This window comes from Rattus rattus, chromosome 9 (genome assembly GCF_011064425.1).
Source record: "Rattus rattus isolate New Zealand chromosome 9, Rrattus_CSIRO_v1, whole genome shotgun sequence".
Classification (NCBI taxonomy): domain Eukaryota; kingdom Metazoa; phylum Chordata; class Mammalia; order Rodentia; family Muridae; genus Rattus; species Rattus rattus.
In genome coordinates this window covers 86897299-86921431 of record NC_046162.1, presented here as the reverse complement: position 1 = coordinate 86921431, position 24133 = coordinate 86897299, and the positions used below count along the sequence as shown (strand labels likewise).

The 24133-nt window shown below is 47.3% G+C and overlaps 1 protein-coding gene across 1 annotated transcript in view; it reads left to right on the top strand.

Annotated features, from left to right (window-relative positions):
• The window catches only part of Heatr6 (HEAT repeat containing 6), a 28781-nt gene extending 6045 nt beyond the window's left edge, over positions 1-22736 (top strand). Inside the window, exons 6-20 of the mRNA XM_032912909.1 lie at positions 964-1065; positions 4763-4900; positions 5723-6024; positions 6826-7003; positions 9785-9991; positions 10401-10500; positions 13082-13440; positions 14940-15062; positions 15497-15583; positions 16547-16681; positions 17375-17497; positions 17975-18099; positions 19361-19457; positions 19938-20142; positions 21880-22736. Coding sequence (XP_032768800.1) covers positions 964-1065; positions 4763-4900; positions 5723-6024; positions 6826-7003; positions 9785-9991; positions 10401-10500; positions 13082-13440; positions 14940-15062; positions 15497-15583; positions 16547-16681; positions 17375-17497; positions 17975-18099; positions 19361-19457; positions 19938-20142; positions 21880-22451 — 2853 coding nt within the window. The 3' untranslated portion in view covers positions 22452-22736. The remainder of the gene's footprint in view (positions 1-963; positions 1066-4762; positions 4901-5722; positions 6025-6825; positions 7004-9784; positions 9992-10400; positions 10501-13081; positions 13441-14939; positions 15063-15496; positions 15584-16546; positions 16682-17374; positions 17498-17974; positions 18100-19360; positions 19458-19937; positions 20143-21879) is intronic.
• Positions 22737-24133: the final 1397 nt, after the last annotated feature.

The following is a 24133-nucleotide window of genomic DNA, read 5'->3' as shown; positions in this document are numbered from 1 at the left end:
CTCTCAGTTTTGTTTCGACAACTTAAAAGCCCATATTCTTTCTATTCCCATGTCTAAAAACAATGCAATGATTATGATTGATTTTAGGGTAAAAAGGAGAAAATCTGCTCAATAACATCTTTTTTAATGACAAATGTGGTGCTATGTGGGCATATTTTAAATTGTAGCCATGATCATGAAACTTTCCCCGCTATTTCAACAAGTCTCCATCCAGTTCACACCCTCCCCGGTGTGGAGTATTTCCGAAGGGCAGGGCCCTGGAGATGAGGTTACTGAGCTGAGAAATCTGTGGTGATCAGAGCTGCCCTCCCACCCTACCCAGGCCTTGCCTTCATGGGCTGCTCAGGGTGATTTCTTACAGAGATTGTCACTTCATCTCTCTGTCCTGTGAGTTTTTAAATGGCACTTTAATGTGTGTGTGTGTGTGTGTGTGTGAGCGAGCGAGCGAGAGAAAGAGAGAGAGAGAGAGAGAGAGAGAGAGAGAGAGAGAGAGAGCGTGAGCGCACATGTAGGCATGCCATAGCACTTTAATGTGTGTGTGTGTGTGTGTGTGTGTGTGTGTGTGTGAGCGAGCGAGCGAGAGAGCGCATGTAGGCATGCCATAGCACTTGCTTTGAGATCAGAGGATCTTGAAGTTGTTTGGTTCCTTCCTTCCTCCTTCCTTCCTTCCTTCCTTCCTTCCTTCCTTCTTTCCTTCCTTCCTTCCTTCCTTCTGTCGCGTGGGTCCTGGAAACTGGAGCTGGGTCGTAGGCTCTGCAGTGGGTGGCTGTCCCTGCTTCTAAAAAGCGGCCCAGAGTGCATCAGGTCTGTTCTCTGGGTCCTCATCTCCGCTGAGTGACCCAGAAAGGTTTTTACCATCTAGGGGACCTTTTTCTCTTCCGTTCTAACTGCTATTGTGTTGGTCCCCGAGGAGCCAGGTTTTATTCTGCCTTCTAACTTGCATCCCTGCCTCCCCACCCTCAGCTGTTACAGAATGCACTGAAAGGCATCCAGTCACTCCTCAATGGTGGGAAGATGAGGCTGACACAGACCGAGCACCTGGGAGCGCTTCTCGCTGTGCTAAAGGTGAGGCAGGTCTTCACACCTGAGTACGGGGGCCGTCCTATATCCTCTCTCCTTTCTTCCGCTAACTGTGGGGTATAAGAATTTCTCACACGGATTTTAAGAGCAGAATAAAACATTCATGTTCAGTGTTCTCAGATAAAATTAAGAGCAGAGACAACTGCCATCAAGCAAATATACCCAAGTTTTAAGAATTACTTTTGAATCTTAGAAATCTGTGATATGATCTGTAGATAATTTAATTATAGATTATCTTGGAACCACCTTCATCTGTGTGCTCTGAAGGAGCAGTAGGCTGTCATTACGAGCTTCTGAGCCTACACACAGTGGAAAAGTCAGGCTACCCTGAGAGGCCCAGCACCCTTCAAGTCAGCCAGGAAGAGTCAGAGCCTTGGTGTTCACCTCAGGTCAAAGACATTTGTTAGAGTCTAGCTTTGTGACCAATTATTTTATTATTATTAATTATTTTCTCTTAATCCCTGAATAAAGACAGACAGATATTGTGGTGGTTTGAATATGCTTGGCCCAGAGAGTGGCACAATTAGGAGGTGTGGCCTTGTAGGAAGTGTATCACTGTGGGGGTGGGCTTTGAGACCCTCCTCCTAGTTGCCTGGGATACAGTCTTCTTCTGGCTGCCTTTGGGTCAAGATGTAGAACTCATGGTTCCCCCAGCATTGAGTCTGCCTACAGGATGCCATGCTTCCCACTGTGACGATAATTGACTGAACCTCTGAAACTATAAGCCAGCCCCAACTAAATGTTTTTATTTAGAAGAGTTGCTTTGGACATGGTGTCTGTTCACAGCAATGGAAACCATAATTAAGATAGAAGTTGGTACCAGGGACTGGGCATTGCTGTGATATGCCTGACCATGCTTTTGTGTAGAGGAATGTGGATTTGGGGACCTTGGATTTGGAAAGCAGTGGAATGCTTAAAGTGGGGCTCAGTGGGCCATCCTAGCAGGAAGTGGAAGACACTGGGCCTGAGGGTGATTAAATTGTGGGGCCTGGCTCTAGATGTTTCAGAGGAGAATTTTAGTATGTTGCCTAGAGAGTCGTGATATTTTGGTAAAGAATGTCTGCTTTTTGCCCTTGTCTGAAAAATGTGCCTGAGGCTAAGGTGAAAAGATTCAGATTAATTACATTGACAAAGGACATCTCAAATCAATCAAGTTTAGACTCTGTCCTGTGGTTCATGTTTATAAAGAGCCTTTTGATCAAGCGTAGCAAGCTTAGAAAGGAAAAATACAAAATTTATGGTTCAAGTATTAAATGGGCACCAGGAAGTGCAATGGAGCTAAATCCTGTGTTCAAGGATATTAAATGGAATTTAGGGAGTGGTGACCTCTGGACAAGATCCCACCCAACCAAGCTCATTGTTTATGCATTTGCAGTTGAACAGGGATAATTATATCATGTTAGGCATTATTATTACCTGACTATTATTTTCATTTGGACTTTTAATATGAAATGACTTCAATCCAGAAATGGTGGTTACACCTATGATACAGATCTTAGGGCTTTTGATCCTGGTCTTGAGGCATAGTGGCCATGAAAAGTCCAAGCATGGAGGACCGTGCCTCTAATCTCAGCTCTTAGGAGACAGAGGCATGCAAATCTCTGAGTTCAAGTTCTGTCTACAGAGCAAGTTCCAGGACAGCCAAGCTTAGGCAGTGAAGGAGTATACAAACATGATGATGACGTAATAAAACAAGGGGCCAGCCCCTGCAAGCTACAGAACTCAGTAGCTTTGACCATGTGGCTCTGGCTTTAGAGTCAAGAATAGAAAGGACTACTGGGACAATTGATGCTGGTTAGCTGGAGCTAAGAAATTAAGTGATTAAGAAGAGACCAGCATCACTGAGGTGAAATCTGGGAAGTGTTTTCTGAGAGCACAAGAAGCTGTGTTACAGAGATAGCCAAGGTTGTACCTCATGTTGCAGCTGGACTTGGTAATGTAAGAGTCACCCAGGTGGTACTGTTTTGAAGGCATGAGGGATCATAGAGAGCAGCTGAGGCTTGGTGAGATGCCATGGAAGGCCATTGGAGAAGGTGCAGCCTCAGTGCAGTTGACAGCCCAGGACTGAAGCGGTCATACAAAGAGAGCCTATGAGAGGCTATTGGTGAAGCCTAGTTTCAGCAGAAGACCCCAGTGTATTGGAGATGCCAGTACCATGGGATGATCACCAAGAACAGCAGCAGCAATAGAGTGGCATCAACTATACCCTGGAGCACTACAGAAGGCAGAGCTGGAGAAGAGACCCAACCCCTTTGAAGGAGCCCAGAAGATCGTGTGTGGATCCCAGACATTGAAACAAGAAACTGAAGTTCAAGTTACCCTAGAGACCTCAAGAAGTTAAAGATGCCAGAGCCATGGCATACCTGCAGAGGAAAACTGCTAACAGGGAGTGGAACCAGTCAGGAGAAAGAAGCCGTTTCAGTCAACAAAGGTGAAGGGAGTTGTAGATCTGAAGAGCTCACTGATATCAGATATGGAGATACAAAGTTTGGATTTTGCCCATCTGGTTTCATGTCTTGCTCTGGGCCAGTATTTCCTCACTATGACATTTGGAATGGTAATGTATATCCTGTGATGTTGAAGTATGTGATCTGCCTTTTAATTTTGGTTTTATAGGGGATTACAGTTAAGAGATTGTATAAATCTCAGAGGAGCCTTTGCACTTTGAACATTGTTGAGACTATGATAGACTGTGGGGACTTTTGAAGTTGGACTAAATGTATTTTGCATTATGCTATAGCCAGGTATGGCTCCCATACACTTGTGTGCTTGATCAAGTGGCACTATTAGGAGGTGTGACTTTGTTGTAGGGAGTGTATCACTGTGGGGGTAGATGCCTCCTGGTAGACAGTCTTCTTCTGGCTACCCTCAGATGAAGATCTAGAACTCATGGCTCCTCCAGTACCAACTCTGCCTGCCCGATGCCATGCTTCCCACCATAGTGATAATGAATTGAACCTCTGAAACTAAGCCGGCCCCACTTAAATGTTTGCTTTTATAAGAGTTGTCTTGGTCATGGCATCTCTTCACAGCAATAGAACCCTAACTAAGACAGATATGGAAATATATAAAAATACATGCAAAATATATAAAAATACATAAAAATGATAAATTAGGGGTTAGGTGTACTTGTTCCATTCACAAAGGTCCCAATACATACCTGGTGACTCACACCATTCACAACTCCAGTTCCAGGGGATCCAACCGCTTCTTGTGATTTCTACAGACTCTGGGTACCCACATGGTCTAAATACATGCAGGCAGAACACTCAGGCACATAAATCTAAAAAGTAACAAAGGACTGGGATTTAGAAAAATAGCAAATTGGTTTAAACAATTTAAAACATAACTGGATAAAAGTGACTGGATAAGAAAAAGTATAGACGCTCTAGAACGTCTAATGAGGTATGAGGCAGTGCAGGTCCTGCTGCATCTCGATAAGGTTAAGTTCTGCCCCCATCCCAGTACTTGTCACTCCTAACCCTGCTCAGCTTCCGAATCAGATGAAGTCAGGAACATGGGGGAAGGGAGGATGAGATTAAGTACTCCTTAGAGCATCATCTTCCAGTATTCGCCGTCTCATGTTTATTCTGCAATAGTTCTGAAACATTGGTCTGCTTGTGTTCTGCTGATTGTTTTGTGATTCACGTGGTGTTTGTTTTTCTTCACTTCTCACTGTTAGAAAGCCATGTTCCATGGACTCCCTGGATTAAACATAGAGATGCCCGCGGTGCTCTACCCAACTCCACTTCCGCAGTACGATGGGCGATCACCTGTTAAACCCCAGCAGCCGGAGTCCAGTGCTGCTCGACCATCTGCGGTGCGTGTCTGTCCTCTGAGATTTCAGCCATGGAGCATCCAAGTGCTTGCTGTGTGTGCTTTCTATGGTCAGCTTCCCGACTGCCTCAGGAGGCCACTAAGAGCTTGTTCGCTAGTTCGTGTGGTTAATATTGAAATTTTAAATCAATCAGATTTTGAGAGTACCAGTTGGAGCACCTTGTGCTTCAGCAGTCTGGGTAGTGTAACTGTGACAAGCATTTGCTTTACATCCATCACTGAGGCTCATTCCTCCACCTTTCCAAACTAAGAAGAATCAATTCGCTCCCTTTTGTAAAGGGATGGTTGTCACAGATACACCAGCCCGAAAGCAGGCAGGCATTCACGCAGAAGCAGATGGGTGTGGCTGCATTCCTGTGAAGCTTAGTTACGGAAGCAGCTGCATTTAGCCTTCAGGCCATAATGTGGCAGTTCTCTAGAGCCACTGAAGTCCACCTGCTTGTCAGGTCACTGTCTCCACCATGCTACCTACCGTCATGTTTCCCTGCCTTTCTAGACAGCTGTCTCCTCCCTTAGTTCCCTTGGACACTAAAGAATGCAGGGGTCTGTCCAGCAGTAGCTGTGCGCATCATGCACCATGCTGGGCACATCTCACTGCTCTCGATTTTGTCTTCTTCACCTTTCCTTGTACTGCATGTGTGAACATCCCCAGTCACTTTCAAATGGAAAAGTACCAATGACTTCAGTTAAAAGTAGTTTGGGGATGACTATCATAATGTATATGTGTAACATATATTTATACATATATGTGTGTGTGTGTGTGTGTGTGTGTATGTATTGTGTCTTTTTTGTTCCTAAAAATCAGAATAAAAAGAAAAAATACAAAGTAAAACCAAAGAAAACCCAACAAGGAGAGAAAGCGGAGGAGGAGGAGCCCTATGGTGAAGTGGACGCAGCCCCAGGGCTCAGCATGGACCAGGCGAACACATGTGGCGAGAGCGCTTGGTGCTCCTCCCCCTGGGGCTCCCAGGGTTTGCCTGTGGATGGAGGCAGAGCTACCGGAAGAGAGCAGGTTTCCTCACCCTTCACCGTCTCTAGCTGGAAAAGGGTCAGCAGCAGTGAGTCAGACTATTCAGACGCAGAAGGAGGCATGCAGGGTAAAATGAGGTAGTAGTACTTTGTTACGATGTTCTACCTGATACTTAGCTGCATGTGACTTTTAGAACGTGCCTGCCCCACTGGGGTTCATGGCCACTTGCTGGATCTGCCTTGTGAATGCTGCTTTCTGGCTGGTCCATCTTGTTAACCACTCTCCAGAGTGAGCTCACCAGTCCTTTTTTCTGGAAAGCTTTTCCCTCTGTTCTGTCTTAGGCTCTCAGTTACACGACCCTGTAATTAGTGCCATGGAAAGTGTGTGACAGTTCTTTTTTTTTTTTTTTTAAGATGTTATTATGTATACAGCATTCTGCCTGCCTGTGTGCCTGCAAGCCAAAGAGGGCACCAGGTGGTTGAGAGCCACCTCGTGGCTGCTGGGAATTGAACTCAGGATCTCTGGAAGAGCAGTCAGTGCATATGAGCCATCTCTCCAGCCCAACAGTTCTTTCTTGAATCATCTGTCACTGCCACTAAAAAGGGCAGGGACTTTGCATGTGGCCACCTCAGTCAAGCACCGTGACCCATGTAAGGTCACTTGGGGTGTCCTCTAGGCATATGCATAGATACTTGGCCCTGTCCTTGTCTAGCTCTGGTTTCCTAATCAAAATTTTGCTCTCTCATTTTCTGTCCGATTGCATTTTAACCACACTTAATAGCTTGGAACAAAAATACCTAACTTGCTTTGATCGTACTTTGAAAGGGGTAATAGCGTCCTGAGGATGATCAGTTTCTCAAAACATTTGAACTGCTTAAGTAAATACCTTTTCCATTCCCATTGTAAAAACTTCTAAAACTCTTTCCTCGTTCTGAAAGGTCATACCAAGCCAAGGTTCGCCAAGGGGCACTAGCTTGTTTTCTCTCTACTATCAAATCGATAGAAAAAAAAGTTCTATACGGCTACTGGTCTGCCTTTGTTCCTGACACGCCAGAGCTTGGGAGCCCACAGTCTGTGTCCTTAATGACACTCACATTAAAGGATCCATCTCCAAAGGTAAGGATGCTGAACCGAAGTGTATGAGAAGTCACATTTTGTGTCCTTTTCCCCCCTCTGCCCTGTCTGGCCTTCTCTGAATTCTGCTCTCACAAATACCATCCCAGTCCTTGACTTGAGAACCTTAGCAGGTAGGAAATGAGAAGGGCTCAGGCTTCTGTGGACCACATGGTAGGATTACATCTTAAGCCCAGGGCTGCTTGAAGTCAAAGCCAACTGAGCTGTGACTTCGGTGTCTCCCGTGAGCCCCACTGCAGCTGTGGTGTTTATAACAGGCACAACTAGGAAGTGACTTGCCTCGGTGGACTGTAGGGTGTGATGGTTGTAAAGGCTATCTAAGCAATGTTTTGTGAAAACACAAGGTACTGCTGGATATAAAATAAGGTACTGACACATTTTCCCATATCTTAGAAAATCACGAATGATTTACATGTTTTAATGAGGAAAGGCAATTTCAAGAAAGAAAAACAATAGTTTGCCAGTCTTGATAATCATCAGCAACCACCCCATGGCAGACGGAGTGTCTCCCTCTGTTTGGGTATGTTCATTCCTCTTTAAACTAGTTCTCAACCGCAGAACCAGTCCCCGAGAGTTCTCACTAGTTGCAGACTGAGGGAGCTGCAAGCTCCAGCTGTTTCTCTGTCAGCTGCTTTCACACTGTCCCCTTGGCTGGTGGTTCCCATATCTGACACACACACCCCATTTCGAAGGCCATTCTAGTGTGGCACCACACCACGCTAGCCCCAGGCATTCTATAGCCTAGCACGGCTTCGAGAACTGAGACAGGTTGTGTCTCTGCCCACCGGGAACTTTGTTCACATCCCCTGTAACCCGGTAAATCAAAGCTCTAAAAACTTGTAGTTTAGGGTTGGGGATTTGGCTCAGTGGTAGAGCGCTTGCCTAGCAAGCGCAAGGCCCTGGGTTCAGTCCCCAGCTCTGAAAAAAAGAAAAGAAAAAAAAAACTTGTAGTTTAACAATCAGATTTATATGTTAAATTCTCAATCTATAATACATCCACACAATAAACTTACAACCAAGAGATAAGGATATAAACCGCCCACCTAGATAAGATAAATTTGCCTACAGAAATCCATCCCAGCTACTTTGGCAATTCAGAACCTCCTGGATCTGAGTCATCCTCCGTCTCCATCTTGATTCTCCCTCCTCCTCCTCTCCCGCCTTACAAAAACTTTGTCTCTGCCCTATTCTTTTACTGTCCAATCATGGCCTCGATCTAACTTGTGCCAGCCCTCACCTGCATAATGACATCAACCTCCACTATACCTTTCCTGTCTAATTAAATTTTTCTCTCAGATGTAAACTGAGCACAACTATTATCATTTTGTAATTAAAAGCATAAAATACACCTAACACCCAGTCCAACGTTTTATCAGTTAAACAGAACATTTAGTTATCCATTCCAGCTTAAGAAAAGCTTAAAAAATCTATACTATATCCTGGTTGGCTTGTATACTATCTGATATCTAATTAAATATGTATTTTCAAAGTTAACCTGAGTAGGCCATGAGACTATAATCAGTCTTCAACCCCATCAGAAATCTGAGAATGACCAAATATCTATAAACGTAGGAAGCCTAACACGGCTTCCAGAACTGAGTCAGGTTGTAGACACAAATTTCCACTAGCACAGTTCCCTGTTAGCAACATGTGAGAGCAAGTCTTTGGCCTTCTGGCCTAAGATCCTCTGACAGACTTTTGAAACACAGAATTTCTAAGGGCCAATCACCCTGGCTTGGCAGAAACTATCAGTCAACTTATTCTGTAATGTCCTTTTCTGGACAGTATTGAGTCTGTAGATGAATAGAGGCAATTCTTGCCTAATGGCTGTCTTGCCATGAAGTATTACCTCATCTGGAGGAGAGATGTTCAAATTCTTTGTTGAATCCACCAAAGGGGAACTGTTAGGAGCAGATATGTCTCAACCAAAGATAAACGACTGTAAATGTCGTTTTTTGTGGATTTCTGATGTTTTTGAAAACCATCTATCTATATAAGGTGATCTGGACTGTTGTCCGTTAACTCTCTTACTATATTATCTGTGAGAGGCTCAGTGTTTATGGGCTTGCTGTGTGCGCATGAGGAAATGAGCCCAGGTCCATAGCGCAGCCCTAGAGAATCTGGGGACTCACAACAGATAGATCCCTAGGGCTCTCTAGCCAACCAGCCTAGCCAAGTGAGCTCCAGCTTCAGTGAGAGGCCTTCTCTCCAAAACTGAAGTGGAGAGCAACTGAGGCAAACACCTGGCATTGACCTCTGGCCTCCACATACATGTGTACACATGAAAACACACATGAACATATACACATACAACTTTATTCTTCATCACATATGCCCCCTGTCAGTCAAAGGTGTTAGTTCCTACACCCAAGTGTGTCTAAGGTCGACTTACCATTGTTAATATGCACACACACACTCAGATGCTTCAGAGTGGAATGTGAGCAGGTTCTCTCGGGAACTTTGAGTCGCACTCTAGAGTTGTGTCGTTCTAGCCCAGGAGCTGGTGGGCTCTCTTTCCATCGGCCCCAGGCTTAGTTATGTGGGTCTTTAATCTCTCATCATTCCCATGCTTAGGACTGCAGATCTGTGTGCTGTGGTAGACCGTGGAGTTCCGCCTCACTGTTGGCCTATGGCAGTGTGGTACTGTGTAGCTGCCCTCGGTTCTCCTAATAAGCTGACTCTGAATACGTGCAAGATTGAGTAGGAGGAAGGGAGGCTGACTTCTGATGTCTGACTGATCCGTGTGAATCATCTTGATTCCAGACGAGAGCCTGTGCTCTTCAAGTTCTGTCTGCCATCTTGGAAGGCTCAAAGCAGTTCCTTTCTGTTGCTGAAGACACCAGTGACCACAAACGAGCTTTCACACCCTTCTCGGTCACGATTGCGTCCAGCATTAGAGAGTTGCACAGATGTCTTTTGTTAGCTTTGGTAGCAGAGTCCTCGTCCCAGACCCTTACTCAGATAATTAAGGTAAGTCCCTAGTTACCTGTGGAATTCAGCTAATATACTGTATAGTGTTACACATCATCTAAAAGTAACTTGACCTAAGAGTATAAGTAACAGTTATTTCAAAGATATCTGTTTGGAAGTCTATACCTCTTTATCTAATCTAACAATAGACATTAAAAAGACTGGTTTTCATTTAGTATAAAGACCTTTAAAAATGATGGGAGGGAGGGCTGGTGGGATGGGTCAGTGGGTAAAGGTGCTTGCCAGCTTTGATCTCCAGAGTCTATGTGGTAGGAGAGGACAGATTCCCACAACTGCCCTCTGACTTCCACATACTCATACACACAACAATAAATGTAAAAAAAAATTTTTTTATTTAAAAAACCTTTTAAATTAAATATTGCAAATGTGTATTTCTATTCTGTTGTAGTGCCTTGCGAATCTAGTATCAAACGCCCCCTACAACCGTCTGAAACTCAGCTTGCTAACCAAAGTCTGGAATCACATAAAGCCTTACATCCGTCACAAAGGTCGGTAGTGCGGACTTCTTCTTTATAGTCATCAAATGTAGAGTAGCAGTGTTTAAAAGAAAGAGAAGTGTTCAGTGCCTCTCTCTACCTCTGAAGTCTCTGAAAGTCTCAGCCTTTCAAGGCTTTCAACCACTGCTAGAAGGCCGGCTGGGAGGGAATGAGCAGAACTGACCGTGAGTTGAGTAGAAACCGCATCTCAGATTAGAAGTGAGCCAAGTACGAGCGGCTGTGTCAGGCGCATAGGAATCAACATCTGTCGGCAAAGGTGGAGGGAGGGAGGGAGGGAAGGAGTGAGGGAGAGAAGGATGGATGGATGGATGGATGGAGGGAGGGAGGGAGGGAGGGAGTCAGGGAGTCATGTACCGGGGAGAAAAACAGTAGTACAAGAACCTGACTTCTGTGAAGTTCACGTAAAGTCCTCTGAAGTTCGTTCACATCTCTAGACTGTAGTCACATCTGTAGACTTAGTGCTGTGTCTTGGATTTTCCCACACATAAGGATATGAGCTGTGAGTGCCTGCCTTTAGAATGTTCCTTTTCCTATGTTTGCAAGATTTCAGGTGAGACTCGCTCTTAGTCTGAGTTTTCAGTCAGTTGCAGGGTAAGGAGGCAATGCGGGTGTTCTCTGGAATGCTGTGGAAGGGACACTGGCCCTGTAGTGAGTCTCAGGATCCACACCAGTGCCCACTTCCTCATCCCCACAGCCAAGGCCCGTCCAGAACCCAGTCTCAGGCTCCTAACAGGAAGACTTGTTTGTGCCTGGTCTGTAGAGTTCTCTTAAGGCTCAAATGATAGGCTAAGTTCAACCTACTCCTTACACCAGTCTGTCAGTGAGGAAACAAAAAGATTGGTCCTGAATCGAGGCCTCTCATCAGTGATGGCAAAAGCACAGTTAAGAACCCAGCTCTCAGTTGGGCACACAGCTTTAATCCCGCACTCTGGAGGCAGAGGCAGGCAGATCTCAGAGTTTGAGGCCAGTCTCATCTACAGAGCAAGTTCCAGGACAGCCGGGGCTACACAGAGAAACTTTGTCTCAAAACAAAACAACAACAAAAGCAAAAAGCAAACACCCCTCAAGTCTCCTGATGAGGCAGCGGCTAGTTTTAACTGTGTGTGTTTCTCTTTATTTGCACCTCCAGCCCCCACATCTCAACAGGCCTTTCAGATGTTTTACTTTATACTTGAATGTTTTCATGATTAAAATGTTCAAAGTCACACTTAGAGGTAATCTAAGGAAATCTGTAGAAGGTTCATCTGGACACTTACAAAGTAATGGATGAAATGGAAGAGCCCTTTTTGATGGACAGGACTCAGTCTCAGTTCCTCTAACTTGATTGAGGGTTAGTGGAATCCCAGTCAAAGTGCCAGCAAAAGGATCTCGAGTTATGTGGCAGACCTAGGGTAGGGAATGCAGTACTGACAGAGAAGTTAGGCTGAGAGTTGAGCGCAGTGATGGAGCACTTGCCCAGAATGTGCCAAGTCCTGGGTTCAATCCTCAGTGTTTGCAGGGAGGAAAAAATAACGATCTCAAAACCTACTATAAAGCCTACTAGAGACAGTATAGAACGTAGATGAGTGGACGAGAGTAGGGAGCCGGAAGTACACCCACGTTCCTCCTCAGCAGCTGGTCCCAGCAGAAGCCGAGACAGCTCTTCAACAAATGGGGCTGGGGCAGCTAGGCAGCCACATGCAAAACACTGGACGCAAGCGGGAGGCCTTTCAGCTTTTCCTTTCTCTCGTTTATTATGTCTCTGTGGTGTGAATGAGTGAGTGTGTATGAGTGTGTGTATGTATGTGTATGGTGTGAGTGTGTGTTCCTGGGGGCCTTTGCAGGAGTGTGGGCATATGAAGGCCCAAGCTTGGCCTCGGGCATTTTCTGGAGTCTCCACTTTATTCATCGAGGCAGTGTCTCTCGGTTGTACCCAGAGCTCTGGCTAGACGTTTTCCTCTCAGGCTTTGTCTCTTGTCTTCTGAACACTGGAATCAGGAGTGGACGGCCGTACCCACTCAGCAGTTTCGTGGGTTCCAGGAATCAAAGCTCCTGGCCTTGTGCTTACGGGCAGTTGCTTCAGTTGCTGAGAGATACCTCTGGCCCTGGTTGTGTTTTTTAATTTTGTTTTGTTTGGTTGGTTGGTTTTTATACCTTTTCCTTTTAACTCCCAGAATCATTCAGGTTGATGGACTAATAACATTTTGTCACCGAATGAAGCACTCTAGGATTGTACCAATTCATTGGCCTTACTTTTGTGACCGTGGGTGTGTATATGGTGTGTATGAGGCCAGCAAAGGACAGAGTCCCCAGGAACCAAACCCTCGTGCTCCGCAGGAGCAAGGGCTGGGGTTCCACAAGTCCAGCTCCATGCCTGGGCTCTGTGCCTTTTTAAAGAGGAAGCCCCAGCAGCCGTCAGTGATTTTCTAGTCCTCGCATGTGGATACTCCTAGTCAGTTGTCTTGTAGAATGTCTAATGTCCGTGATTTTTCAAATTGTTTCTTCATGAGACCGTCCCATATTTTCTATGAACTGAAGTTAGAAGCCTAATTATATGGCTCCATGGTGACAGGCCCTGCCTCTCTTTGGACAGATGTTAACGTCAGAGTGTCAAGTCTCACACTCCTAGGAGCTGTAGTGTCCACTCACGCGCCTTTGCCAGAAGTCCAGCTGCTTCTTCAACAGCCCTGTTCCTCTGGGCTCAGCAGCAGCAGCAGCTCAGCAACCCCTCACCTCAGCACTCCTGATGGCTGGAAGGCACTCCCTGCAGGACCCTCTCTGGAAGAAGCATCACTCAGCTCACCAAAGGGGACAGCAGAGCCCTGCTGGCTCATCAGACTCTGCATTTCCACTGTGGTGCTGCCCAAGGAGGATTCCTGCTCAGGTAGCGACGCTGGCTCCGCCCTGGGAAGCACCTATGAACCATCCCCCATGCGGCTGGAGGCGCTACAGGTAGGAAGCGCCATGACCCCGTCTGAGAGGAAGGGACCATTCCTTCTCAGGAGGGCGACTGAGGGGCAGGTGATGGAATGGCCTTGCCATCTGGTGGCCTTTGCTCTGTTGTGTTTGGGGCGGTCCTTGTAAAGTGTTGAGTGTGTTCCCTTTTTGCTCTTTTGTTCCAGACGATTGTAGTCACGCCAAGTATTTTATGACAGAGGGACATAATGACTAAGTTGGACTTCTGCAACTTAAAGTTCATTCCGTATAGATTCTTCATTGTCATCTTATATCTATTTATTGAAACAAAATGATTGCTCCTTCGAAGGAAGAAAATACCCCTTGCAGGGAACACTTAGAGGCAGAGGCAGGCATATCCTTGTGAATCTAAGACCAGCTTTTTTAACATAGCATGCTCCAGGCCACCCAGGGCTGCATAGTAAAAACTCGTCTCAACAAAGAAAGAAAGGAAGAAAGAGAGATAGACAGAAAGAAAGGTTTTTGACAGAAAACATGCCTATACTCGGGTGTAGTTTGAGATATAGGCTTGTGTGTAGTCAGGGTTCTTTAGAAGATCAGAACTGACAGAATGGGGAAAGTGCGTGCATGCGTCTTGTGTGTGTGTGTGTGTGTGTGTGTGTGTGTGTGTGTGTGTCTGTGTGTGTGTGTGTGTCTGTGTGTCTGTATGTGTGTGTGTGTCTGTATGTGTGTGTGTGTGTGTGTGTGTGTGTGTCTCTATGTGTGTGCATGCATGCGTGGCGTGTGTCTGTCTGTCTGTGTGTGTGTGAGAATAAAGGGGACCTAATAGAATGGCTCACAGGCCGTGGTCCAGCTAGCCCAACAATGCCTGTCTACCAGCGGAAGGTCCAAGAATCCAACAGTTGCTCAGCGCATGAGGCTGGTGTCTGCTGGTCTTCAGTACACACTGAACGAGTAGACTCTAATGCCTGTAAAGGAGTGGACTCGCCGGCCAGAGTGAGAGCAGGCAGGCAAAGAGAATGAGCGTCCTTCTTCCATGGCCTTTATATAGGCGGCCAGCAGAAGCCGTGGCCCAGATTAAAGGTGGACCCTCCCACCTCAAAAGATCCACATTAAAAGTGGGTCTCCCTGATTCAAATGTTTTAATTTAAAAAAAAAATAAAAAGCCCCCACACATGTACCCAGCCACTTGGGTTTTAGTTAATTCCAGATGTAGTCAGGTTGATGCCAAGAGTAGCCATCACAGCTCCATTCTGCAGGCTGTTAATCGTCTGAGGACACCAAACACACCCTTTACCCTTCCAGCTCAGTTCTTCCAGCTATAAACTCCAAAAACCTACATCAAACACTTAGTCTCGAGTGAGACATCGTAGACCAGTAAAGTGTCACAGAGATGATGCCAGCAGTAGCCAGGTGGCTGCTTCTCGCTTCTTCAGCGTCAGACTTAAGTCCTTGTTGGCTGTGAGTGCTTGCCAATGTGGGAACACGTGTGGATCATGCAGCCTTGCCCACGCTAATCGCCTGTTCCCTTGTAGGTTCTGGCTCACCTGGCAAGGGGCTATTTCTCAATGGCTCAGTTGTACTTGATGGAGCTTGGCGAGGTGATCTGTAAGTGCATGTGCGAAGCAAACCCATCCATTCAGCTCCACGGCGTGAAGGTAATTTCATTACAAGGGACATGTTTTCCTCTGTGGTTTCTCAGGTTTCAGGTGAGGAGGGGCGCATTCCCTCCTGGAGCTTTTGCTCAGGGTTCGCTAACAGCATAAGGTGTCAGTTTTACTCCATGAAGAAAATAGCTCTGTCACAGTTGACAAGAAGAGAAAAACCAGTTAGAAATAATTACTTTTCCTAAGTTGTGTGCACGCCGTTAATTCCAGCAAGAGGGAGGCAGAGGCTGTTGCACCTCTTAAGTTCTAGGCCAGCCTGGGCTACATAACGAGACCCTGTCTGGAAACAACAAACCCAAAGGAAAAGAAAGGAAGAGAAGCTACTTTTCCTGTTGATTTGAGATGGTCTGGAAACTACAGCACAGTATTTACGGCCTCTGTAGAGCCGAGTCCGCTCTGACAGCTCGTATCTTGTATCTTGGCAGCTCCTGGAAGAACTGGGTACAGGCTTGATACAGCAGTACAAGCCAGATTCCAGCACGGCCCCTGAACAGAGAGTGCCAGTCCACATGGTAAGCTCGCTCCATCCCCAGTGTCCTCTGCGTTCTAGTGTGCTCAGTAAGGAAGTGGGGCCGATGATGTCATTGTTCTAGTGTGCTCAGTAATAAAGTATAGCCGATGATGTCATTGTTGAAAACCATGGTGTGCCAATAAAATGGCACTGTGGGTAAAGGGTGCTCGCCGGCCCAAGGCTCCACACCTGACAGTCTGAGTGTGACCCCTGGAACCCACATAAGCAACCAGCTCCACAAAGTTTTCCCATGACGTCCCCATGAGCACCATGACACATGTGTCCACATTTGTCCATACATGTGCACACTAATAACAAATAAATCTCGGAGCTAGTTTCCGTAGTGTAGTGGTTATCACGTTCGCCTCACAAATAAAACTCAGAACAAACTTATGGTGTCCCTGCTGTAGAATAGTACACCAGAGCTTTATACATTTTAATGTTTTCATTAAACTGTTTGTTTATTATTACTGGGATATGGCGTGTGTGTGTAATGTCCACATGTGGAGGGTAGAAGAACATGTGTGGAGTTGGTTCTTTCTCTGTGGCCACTTTTACATGGGTTCCAGAGACTGGACTCAGGTCACCAGCTTGCATGACAAGAGCCTTTATGCACTGAGCCATCTCACCTGCCCCAGGACTTCTTACCCCGTGGAACTATAAGCTGCTACTGTTGATTAACCCTGTAGCTACCTACCCTCTGCTCTCCATCACCACCACCACCATCATCATCATCATCGCCTCTACCACCATCATCATCGTCACTATTTCTGTCAACTCAGTGACACTGTCCTACTGGATGTGGCTGGTTATTTCAGAAGTTGTTTCCATTACTGTGGAAAATGACCAGTGAAAGCACGTAGAAAAAGCTGCCACTTCAGCAAAACCCTTCTCATCTGCAAGGCTGTATCTAGTGGGCATGGCATCAGCAGGTCCCACATTGGCCATCATGCCTCTGTTCCAGGTGGTGATGTTCTGGACTGCGATGCTGAATGGTCCTTTGCCCCGAGCCCTGCAGTCCACAGAGCACCCGACTCTCCAGGCGAGCGCCTGCGATGCCCTGTCCTCCATCTTGCCAGAGGCCTTCAGCAGTCTGCCGGTAACCTGCCATGTGCCCTCACCCCTGGACCACACCCAGGGTGGTGGGGCTCCAGTGTGATTCTTTTCTGAAGGCAGTGAAGTGTTACTCCTCCAGGAAAGCCTTGCTTCTTGGCCTGAGGGTGTGGGTGTGGGTGTGGGTGGCAGATTTCAGAAACACACGTGGTCGTGTTCTGAGGTGAGACTTGGGTCCACACCCCAGCCATTCCTCCGGCTCTTTGGCATCTGAACTTCTTTAAAGCTTTGCACCATCTGCCTATCAGGGAGGCACGTGGGCAGTAACTGGTGGAAATCCTTGTTAGGAGGCCTCGGCCCCGGCCAGGCCTTTGCTCAGCCCATACCCCCGGATCCCATCACTCTGGGTGCGGATCTCGTATCTGATTTTGGCTGCCCCTGTCCTTCATTCCTCAGTGGCTTCTGTTCTTGGCTGTGCAAATCAGCTTTCATACAGGAGGCGGCGGGCGGTAATGAGCAGAAGGATTAAATGACCTCCTTCACACGGATGAAAGATGTGTGATAAGATGCTCTGTGTGTGCCTTACCCAGAATTCTGCGCCTGCCCTTTACCGGAGTTGGCTGAAGGTCACAGTGGGGACTGAACACGGCACAGGCGGTCTCCTCACAGCTGCTCTCGGAAGACTTTGGTTCACAGCTCTTCCTTCTCACTTTCCCTTTCTCGAACCTTCTGGTTGCAGAATGACAAGCAGATTTTGTGCATCACGATGTTGCTCGGCCTGAATGACAGCAAGAACCATTTAGTGAAAGCCGCGACCTCCAGGGCCCTTGGAGTCTACGTGCTTTTCCCCTGCCTCAGACAGGTGAGAGGAAGCCTGGCGTGCCCTCCTCCAGTTCCTCAGCACCTATACCACTACTAGTGTGGGTACGAGGCTTCCGAGTTGACAGTGAAGGAAACTAGCCTGTTACGTGATGGGGTTTCCTTAGCTGCTGTCACACTGCACAGCACCTACACTTCATTTCCTAATCGTTTGACACCCTGCCTGGGCCTGGTGTGCAGCAAATGTTTAATTAGTGAATGACTGACTGAAGATGAGAAAAGATGTTACCACATGGAAGCAGTGATTGAGAAACAGTGCGTTTGGGAAATGCTCCCACTGTCAGAGCGTTGTTGAAGGAGGCGGAAGTCAGGACGGCCACAGCTCCCACTGATCCCATAGCAAACTTTTAATCAAAATCAAATTTACTGCAAATGCCTATGGCTTTCTGTGAAATGACCTGTGTAAGTTCAGAGGCAGCAGTGTGAGCTCCTTAGTAATGTAGCCTGGTTTGTTGTACAGGACGTCATATTTGTTGCAGACACCGCAAATGCCATATTGATGTCCCTTCAAGATAAGTCACTAAACGTGCGCGCCAAAGCAGCCTGGTCCCTGGGCAACCTGACAGATACTCTGATTGTCAACATGTAAGTGACTCAGCCGCCTTCCCTGAGGGCGTCTGTTTTAGAACTCCTAAAGGTGTCTTTCATCCCTACCATGAAACGGTTGGCAAGAATTTCCCTGTATCATACAGGCGGCCTTGCTACCTTGTTTTACTATTCCTCTAAGCAATAAACCTAGTAGGTTTTTTAATGTATTAAGAGTACATATTACTCTATTACAGTGTGTGTGTGTGTGTGTGTGTGTGTGTCTGTCTGTCTGTCTGTCTGTCTCTCTGTCTTCAAAACTGCCATGTGCTGTCGTAAGTGTGGACAATATCACAGTAGAAGTCAAAAACCTTTATTAAATTCTTTTACATATAATATGTTTAATCATATTTTCTCCCAACCAACTCCTCTCAGATCCCCCACCTTTCTACCCATCCAACTTCATATTTGACACCTCTCTCTCTCTTCTCCCTCTCCCCCTCTCCCCCCTCTCTCCCCCTCCCCCTCCCTCTCCGTCTTCTTCTTCCTCTTCTCTCTCCTCCTCTCTTTTACCCTCTATCCCTTCTTCCCTCCTCTCTCAAAAAACAGGAGCCTGCCCTGGAGCATAGTTGATATTCCCAGGATACTCCATTGGAGAAAGAAAAAAAATAACTCTGTGTGTGTGTGTGTGTGTGTGTGTGTGTGTGTAATATATTCACAAGTCAAAAGATTTTGAACAGTACTAAGGAGTGTGCAAATAGAATCTGCCTCCTTTCCCATAACGCCCCATTCCTGTCACTAGAGCTGGTCCCAACTTACTTTGTCACTTAGTTCTGCATCAGAGGCCTGTGTAGCACACAGAGCCATTCTCTGCACTGGGTGTTTAGTAAACATTTGCCACACAGAGGCCGCCAAAGGGTGCATCCTTCTCCATCCCACTCCTGAGTGCTTGTTTCAGGCCTTGGGCTTACGGGTGTCTACAGGCAGTGAACACTTCCAGGTATGAAATGTCCATTTTGACACCTAGGTGTGGTGGCATGTGCCTGGAACCCCAGCACTCAGGAGGCCGAGTCAGGAGGATCACAAATTTGAGGTCAACACAGGCTCCATACCAAGTCCCAGGCCAGTCTAAGCTCTATAATGAGGCCCTGGCTCAATACAAACAAAACAAGAAAGATGCCTGAGTTCTTGGTGCAATCTGAAGAGATCTGTCAACCTGTTTTCCTCAAGTTTTCACAGCTCTAAAGGGGGCTCTACCTTTGTATGCGCACATTTAAGTAGTGTTTTCTTTTTATCCCGCCTTGTGCCTTGGGTGGGACAGGGACACACCAGACCCAAGTTTCCAGGATGAGTTCTCTGGACTCCTGCTCTTGAAAATGTTGCAGTCTGCAATACAGGCCTCCACGGACAAAGACAAGGTACACGCAAGATGGCGAGGGTGCACACGTGAGCACAGCTGCTCCAGCAGGGGCGGTTTGACTGTCCGCTCCTATGTTCGCAGGGGCTCCGGGCAGGCGCTGCCCACTGTACCCTCAGTTTATTCTGCTGCCTTGTATCCTGTGGAAGTACCAGCATTCTCTTGTTGATATTACTGCATGATATATTCATGTTTATCTGCTATTTAAAAAGAAGGAAAGAAAAAATTCACATTTAAGTAGAATTGGCGATAAAGAGCCCGCACGTGCATGTTACACGGCACGTTTAAAAGGTGTGGGCTCCCGAGTTAGGTCGGGTGAGCATGCACTGTTCTTGGACTCAGCGCTCTCTTGGGGTTCATGTCTCATTTATTCTCTTGTTTTATGACCTGGGTAGGGATGGGGAGGGTCTTTTTAAAAGTGGGATTTATACTTTCTGAAGCTTCTCTGGTAATATCTGAGGCCTTTTATGTTTCATTCCAGGTCAAAAGCAATGCGGTCCGGGCCCTTGGGAATTTGCTTCATTTTCTGCAACCCTCTCACATAGAAAGACCCAGGTTCGCCGAGATCATCGAGGAGTCTATCCAGGCTCTGATCTCCACTGTTGTCAACGAGGCTGCCATGAAAGTCCGATGGAATGCTTGTTACGCAATGGGAAATGTTTTTAAAAACCCTGCTCTTCCACTAGGTAAGATGGTCTCCTTCCCTTGCCTGTCAGGAGCCTCCGGGAAGGAATATGCCAGTCTGTGCCATTGCTAAAGACATTCATCACAGTGACTCTTGTAACAGGAGTAGAAAACCAAGTTTGATGGGGCCGTGGAACAAGTCAGAGTTTGAGGAGGTGTTTTACTGCCATTTAAAAAGCATGTTTATGGGGTTGGGGATTTAGCTCAGCGGTAGAGCGCTTGCCTAGGAAGTGCAAGGCCCTGGGTTTGGTCCCCAGCTCCGAAAAAAAAAAAAAAAAAAAAAAGCATGTTTACAAAGCTGCTCTTTGTAAGCTGAGAAAATACTAGGTTAAGCAAACTGAAGTGGGAGTTTGCCTCACTTCTACTACATCACATCATTAAATACTTAGGAGACAAGATAGAGAGGGAATTGGCCAAGTCCACAGAGCTGCCCCCAGAACAGAGGGAACGGTTCAAATCCCGTAAGTTCTGGGTTCAGAAATGGATGCTCAGGGTCTCCCTCCCCATCACCTGAACACCACAAGCCTTGCTTGACACTTTGTCTTGGGCCCGTAGCTTCTGTGTACAGACCCAGTACAGACTGGGAATGCCAGCCAGTACTGGCTCTACATCTCGGCCTCGTCACAACTGGAAAGCTAAGGGTGTGTCCCTGAGAAAGAGGGGACAACCATGTAGACCAGCAGAGCAGGCACCATGTGAGGGGCAGCTGGCACAGTGTCCAGGCAGAGCAGCCCCAGGGAGACAGTGGAGACGTTGCTGGGGGCTGCAGAGCTGTGAGGACACATGTAAGACGACTGAAGCAGGAACAGATTGTGGACAGTGAGATCTGAGGCCCTTGTAAATGTCACTAGCATTCACAGAACAGAGTCTTTTTCTGAGATCAACAAAGAAAGGGCGGGCTGAGAAAACATCTGAGTCGGAGACCCCCAAGCCAGAGTGGCTAGCAACCCTTCTAAAGACGTGCTATACTGGGGGCGGCCACAGGAATGGGGAAAGACAGATGTGAGCATCTCATTCTTGAAACTAGAAGTGTGTTTAACTTCTTAACAGCAAAATGCAGAATGTGCTATGGCAACTTGCCTGGTGCACAGGAACGGGGCTGCTGCCTACAGACACAGCCACGCTGCCGGGAGCAGGTGGGGTGCAGCTCCATCCTTGCTCCTCTCTCCAGGCTTTGCCCCTTTGCACAGATAGCAGAGGTCATGCTTCAGGTTTGTCTAGGGAAATAGGGAAGCCAGGGGTCAGTACTTAGTCCCTTCCCTGTGATCCCCCAAATTGGCTTCTGCTGTCCTGGTCTAATGAGGAGTCTTAGGCACTGTTCTGTAGCTGTGAAGAGACAGCATAGCCAAGGCAACAACACATGTAAAGGAAAGCAGCCAGTTGCAGGCATGCTCACACAGGTTTAGTCCATCATCCCCATGGTGGCACACGTGGCGCTGCGATCAGTAGCTACATCCTGATCCGCAAGCAGAAAGAGAGGCTGGGCCTGACGTGGGCTTTTGGAACCACAGAGCCCACCCCATACTCCAGCAAGGCCACACCTCCTAGTCCTTCTCAAATGGTGCCAGTTCCCTGTGATGAAGCCTTTAAACACATAAGCCAATGGGGCCATTCTTGTTAGAGCTCCACCACATCACAGAGTGGAACAACCACAGAATGCACACTCCCTCGACCCTCTCCTGCCCACCCTGCTTGTCTCTAAACCTTGACTAGTTGCAGTGACTGTGAATTCTTCCCAGGGACAGCCCCATGGACCTCCCAAGCCTACAAAGCCCTGACATCGGTCGTGATGTCATGCAAGAACTTCAAGGTGCGCATCAGGTCTGCGGCAGCCCTCTCCGTCCCGGGCAGGAGAGCACAGTACGGGTCCCTAGAGCAGTTCTCCCAGATCTGGAGTGCCCTGGTCACTGCCCTGCAGAAGAGTGAAGACACTACAGACTTCCTGGAGTTCAAGTACTGTGCCAGCCTTCGGACTCACATCTGCCAAGCACTGCTTCACCTCCTGGGCCTAGCCAGTGCCTCAGACCTGCCCTGCATTCAAGAGACTCTTGCAGTGAACGGGGATATGATCCGGTCCTACATCCTACAGTTCTTAAAGTCAGGAGCAGGGGGAGATGACCCCGGAGCAGTCCACAGCCCACAGGAAAGAAACCAGATGGTCAGAGTGGCCCTGAGGCACATACACAGTGTGCAGGCACTGGCTGGAGACACAGCCAGAGGGGCCATCGTGGGCTTCTTAGAGCACATCCTGACCGTTCACTGTGACTCCTCAGGAGAACGAGCGGTGCTCCGTGGGTCCTCAGATCAGTGACTTCCCACCATCCCCTCACAGGTCACGAGTGGGAACCAGACACCAACCCTGTGCACCTGACACATGGAGGTTCATTCTAGGGCAGGAGCATCTGTCAGCGTTTGGCCATTTCTCAGACTTTCTCAAAGGGCTCCGCCACTCCGGAGAGTGGTTCCATTACTGGCCATTCTAACCCAGACAACCAAGATACAAGGAGTCAGGATCTATGGGACCTGGGCCCAGGCAACTGGAGGTCTTTGAGTCTCAGAAAGAAAGACAATAAATTTAGAGATTAGAATCTTACCAGAATTGTGTTTTCAGGGCTGTTTTTTAATAGTAAACTGATTTTTTTAAAGAGCACAGTAACAAGCAGAGCGGGTCCATGAGGTGGCTGCCGCCATGGCTGCAGCAGCTGCAGACTCTGCAGAGCAGCCCTCGAGTGTGCAGCCGCTCACCCGGCACTTGTGCACCCCAGGGCCCTTCCACCTCCCCACCGCCCAGGAGCCTGGGCCACAGCAGCGCCAACTTCTGTCTAAATTCACAAACGACCCTCAGGATAATGTCCTATACATTAAATATGCCGTTTGACCAGCCACCTTTTAATTTGTGTATTTTAGGTTATCTGTATAATTTAGATGGTTTCAATGAGAGATTTTTTTTTTTCTTTTTTTCGGAGCTGGGGACCGAACCCAGGGCCTTGCGCTTGCTAGGCAAGTGCTCTATCACTGAGCTAAATCCCCAACCCCGAGAGATTTTTTTTAAATCTATTTATTAATGTCAAACATTTGTTAAAGTAATTTCTGGCCAATTGTTTTGTACTTTTGACCACAACCAATTTAGTAAAATTATTTCCATCCAAAATGTAGGATTATATAAGAAAGAAGGCACTCCACACTTACATTCGATGTGGGATAAACTCAAAGACGCATAGACTGGGTCTGGTGATATGTAATTGTGAGAGTTAAGCCCACTAGGCATGGTTGCACGTTTCTGTTATCCCAGCACCGTGGAGGCCGAGCTGGAAGAAGAGCAAGCTTGAGGCCAGCCTGGGCTACAGCAAAACCTGTCTTAGAAAATGGAAGTAATGCTAGGTGTGGTGATCCACACCTGACGTCCCTGCACTGAGGAGTCAAGGCCGGAGGGCCAGGGCTCTCCCTGCTGCATAGTTCCAGGCCAACCTGAGCTACATACATACATGTCTCAAACACACACCCAGCGGGGGCTGGGGAGATGGCTCGGTGGTAAAAGTACTGTGCATGCATGAGAACTCTAGTTTGAATCCCCAGAAAGGAAAGGGGATTCAATCCCCTTCGGTGGATTTGAAGCCACCAAAAAGCCAGGTGGACACCATATGAGCAAATAAAGCCAGCTCTGGGTTCAGTTGAGAGGCCCCGCCTCAGGTGGAGACCAATGGAAGAGTGAATCCTAGCAATCACCTCAGACCTACACAATTAGCTTAAAGTACACACTTGAGTGTACTTCATCAGTGTTTCTCCTTTCCCCCTAGTTTACTTCTTTGTTTTTCCTTTTCTATCGTGGTGGTTCAGAAACTGCTGTAGACAGTGACTGGGGACATACACTGACTAAATCTTCATGTTCCGATGGTAGAGGGCTAGCCTCTCCAAAGGGAGTCACCTTGCATTCCCTCATCGGTGATTCTGACATGGAGGGCTGCAGGGGTCGCGCTGACCCTGCATGGCTTC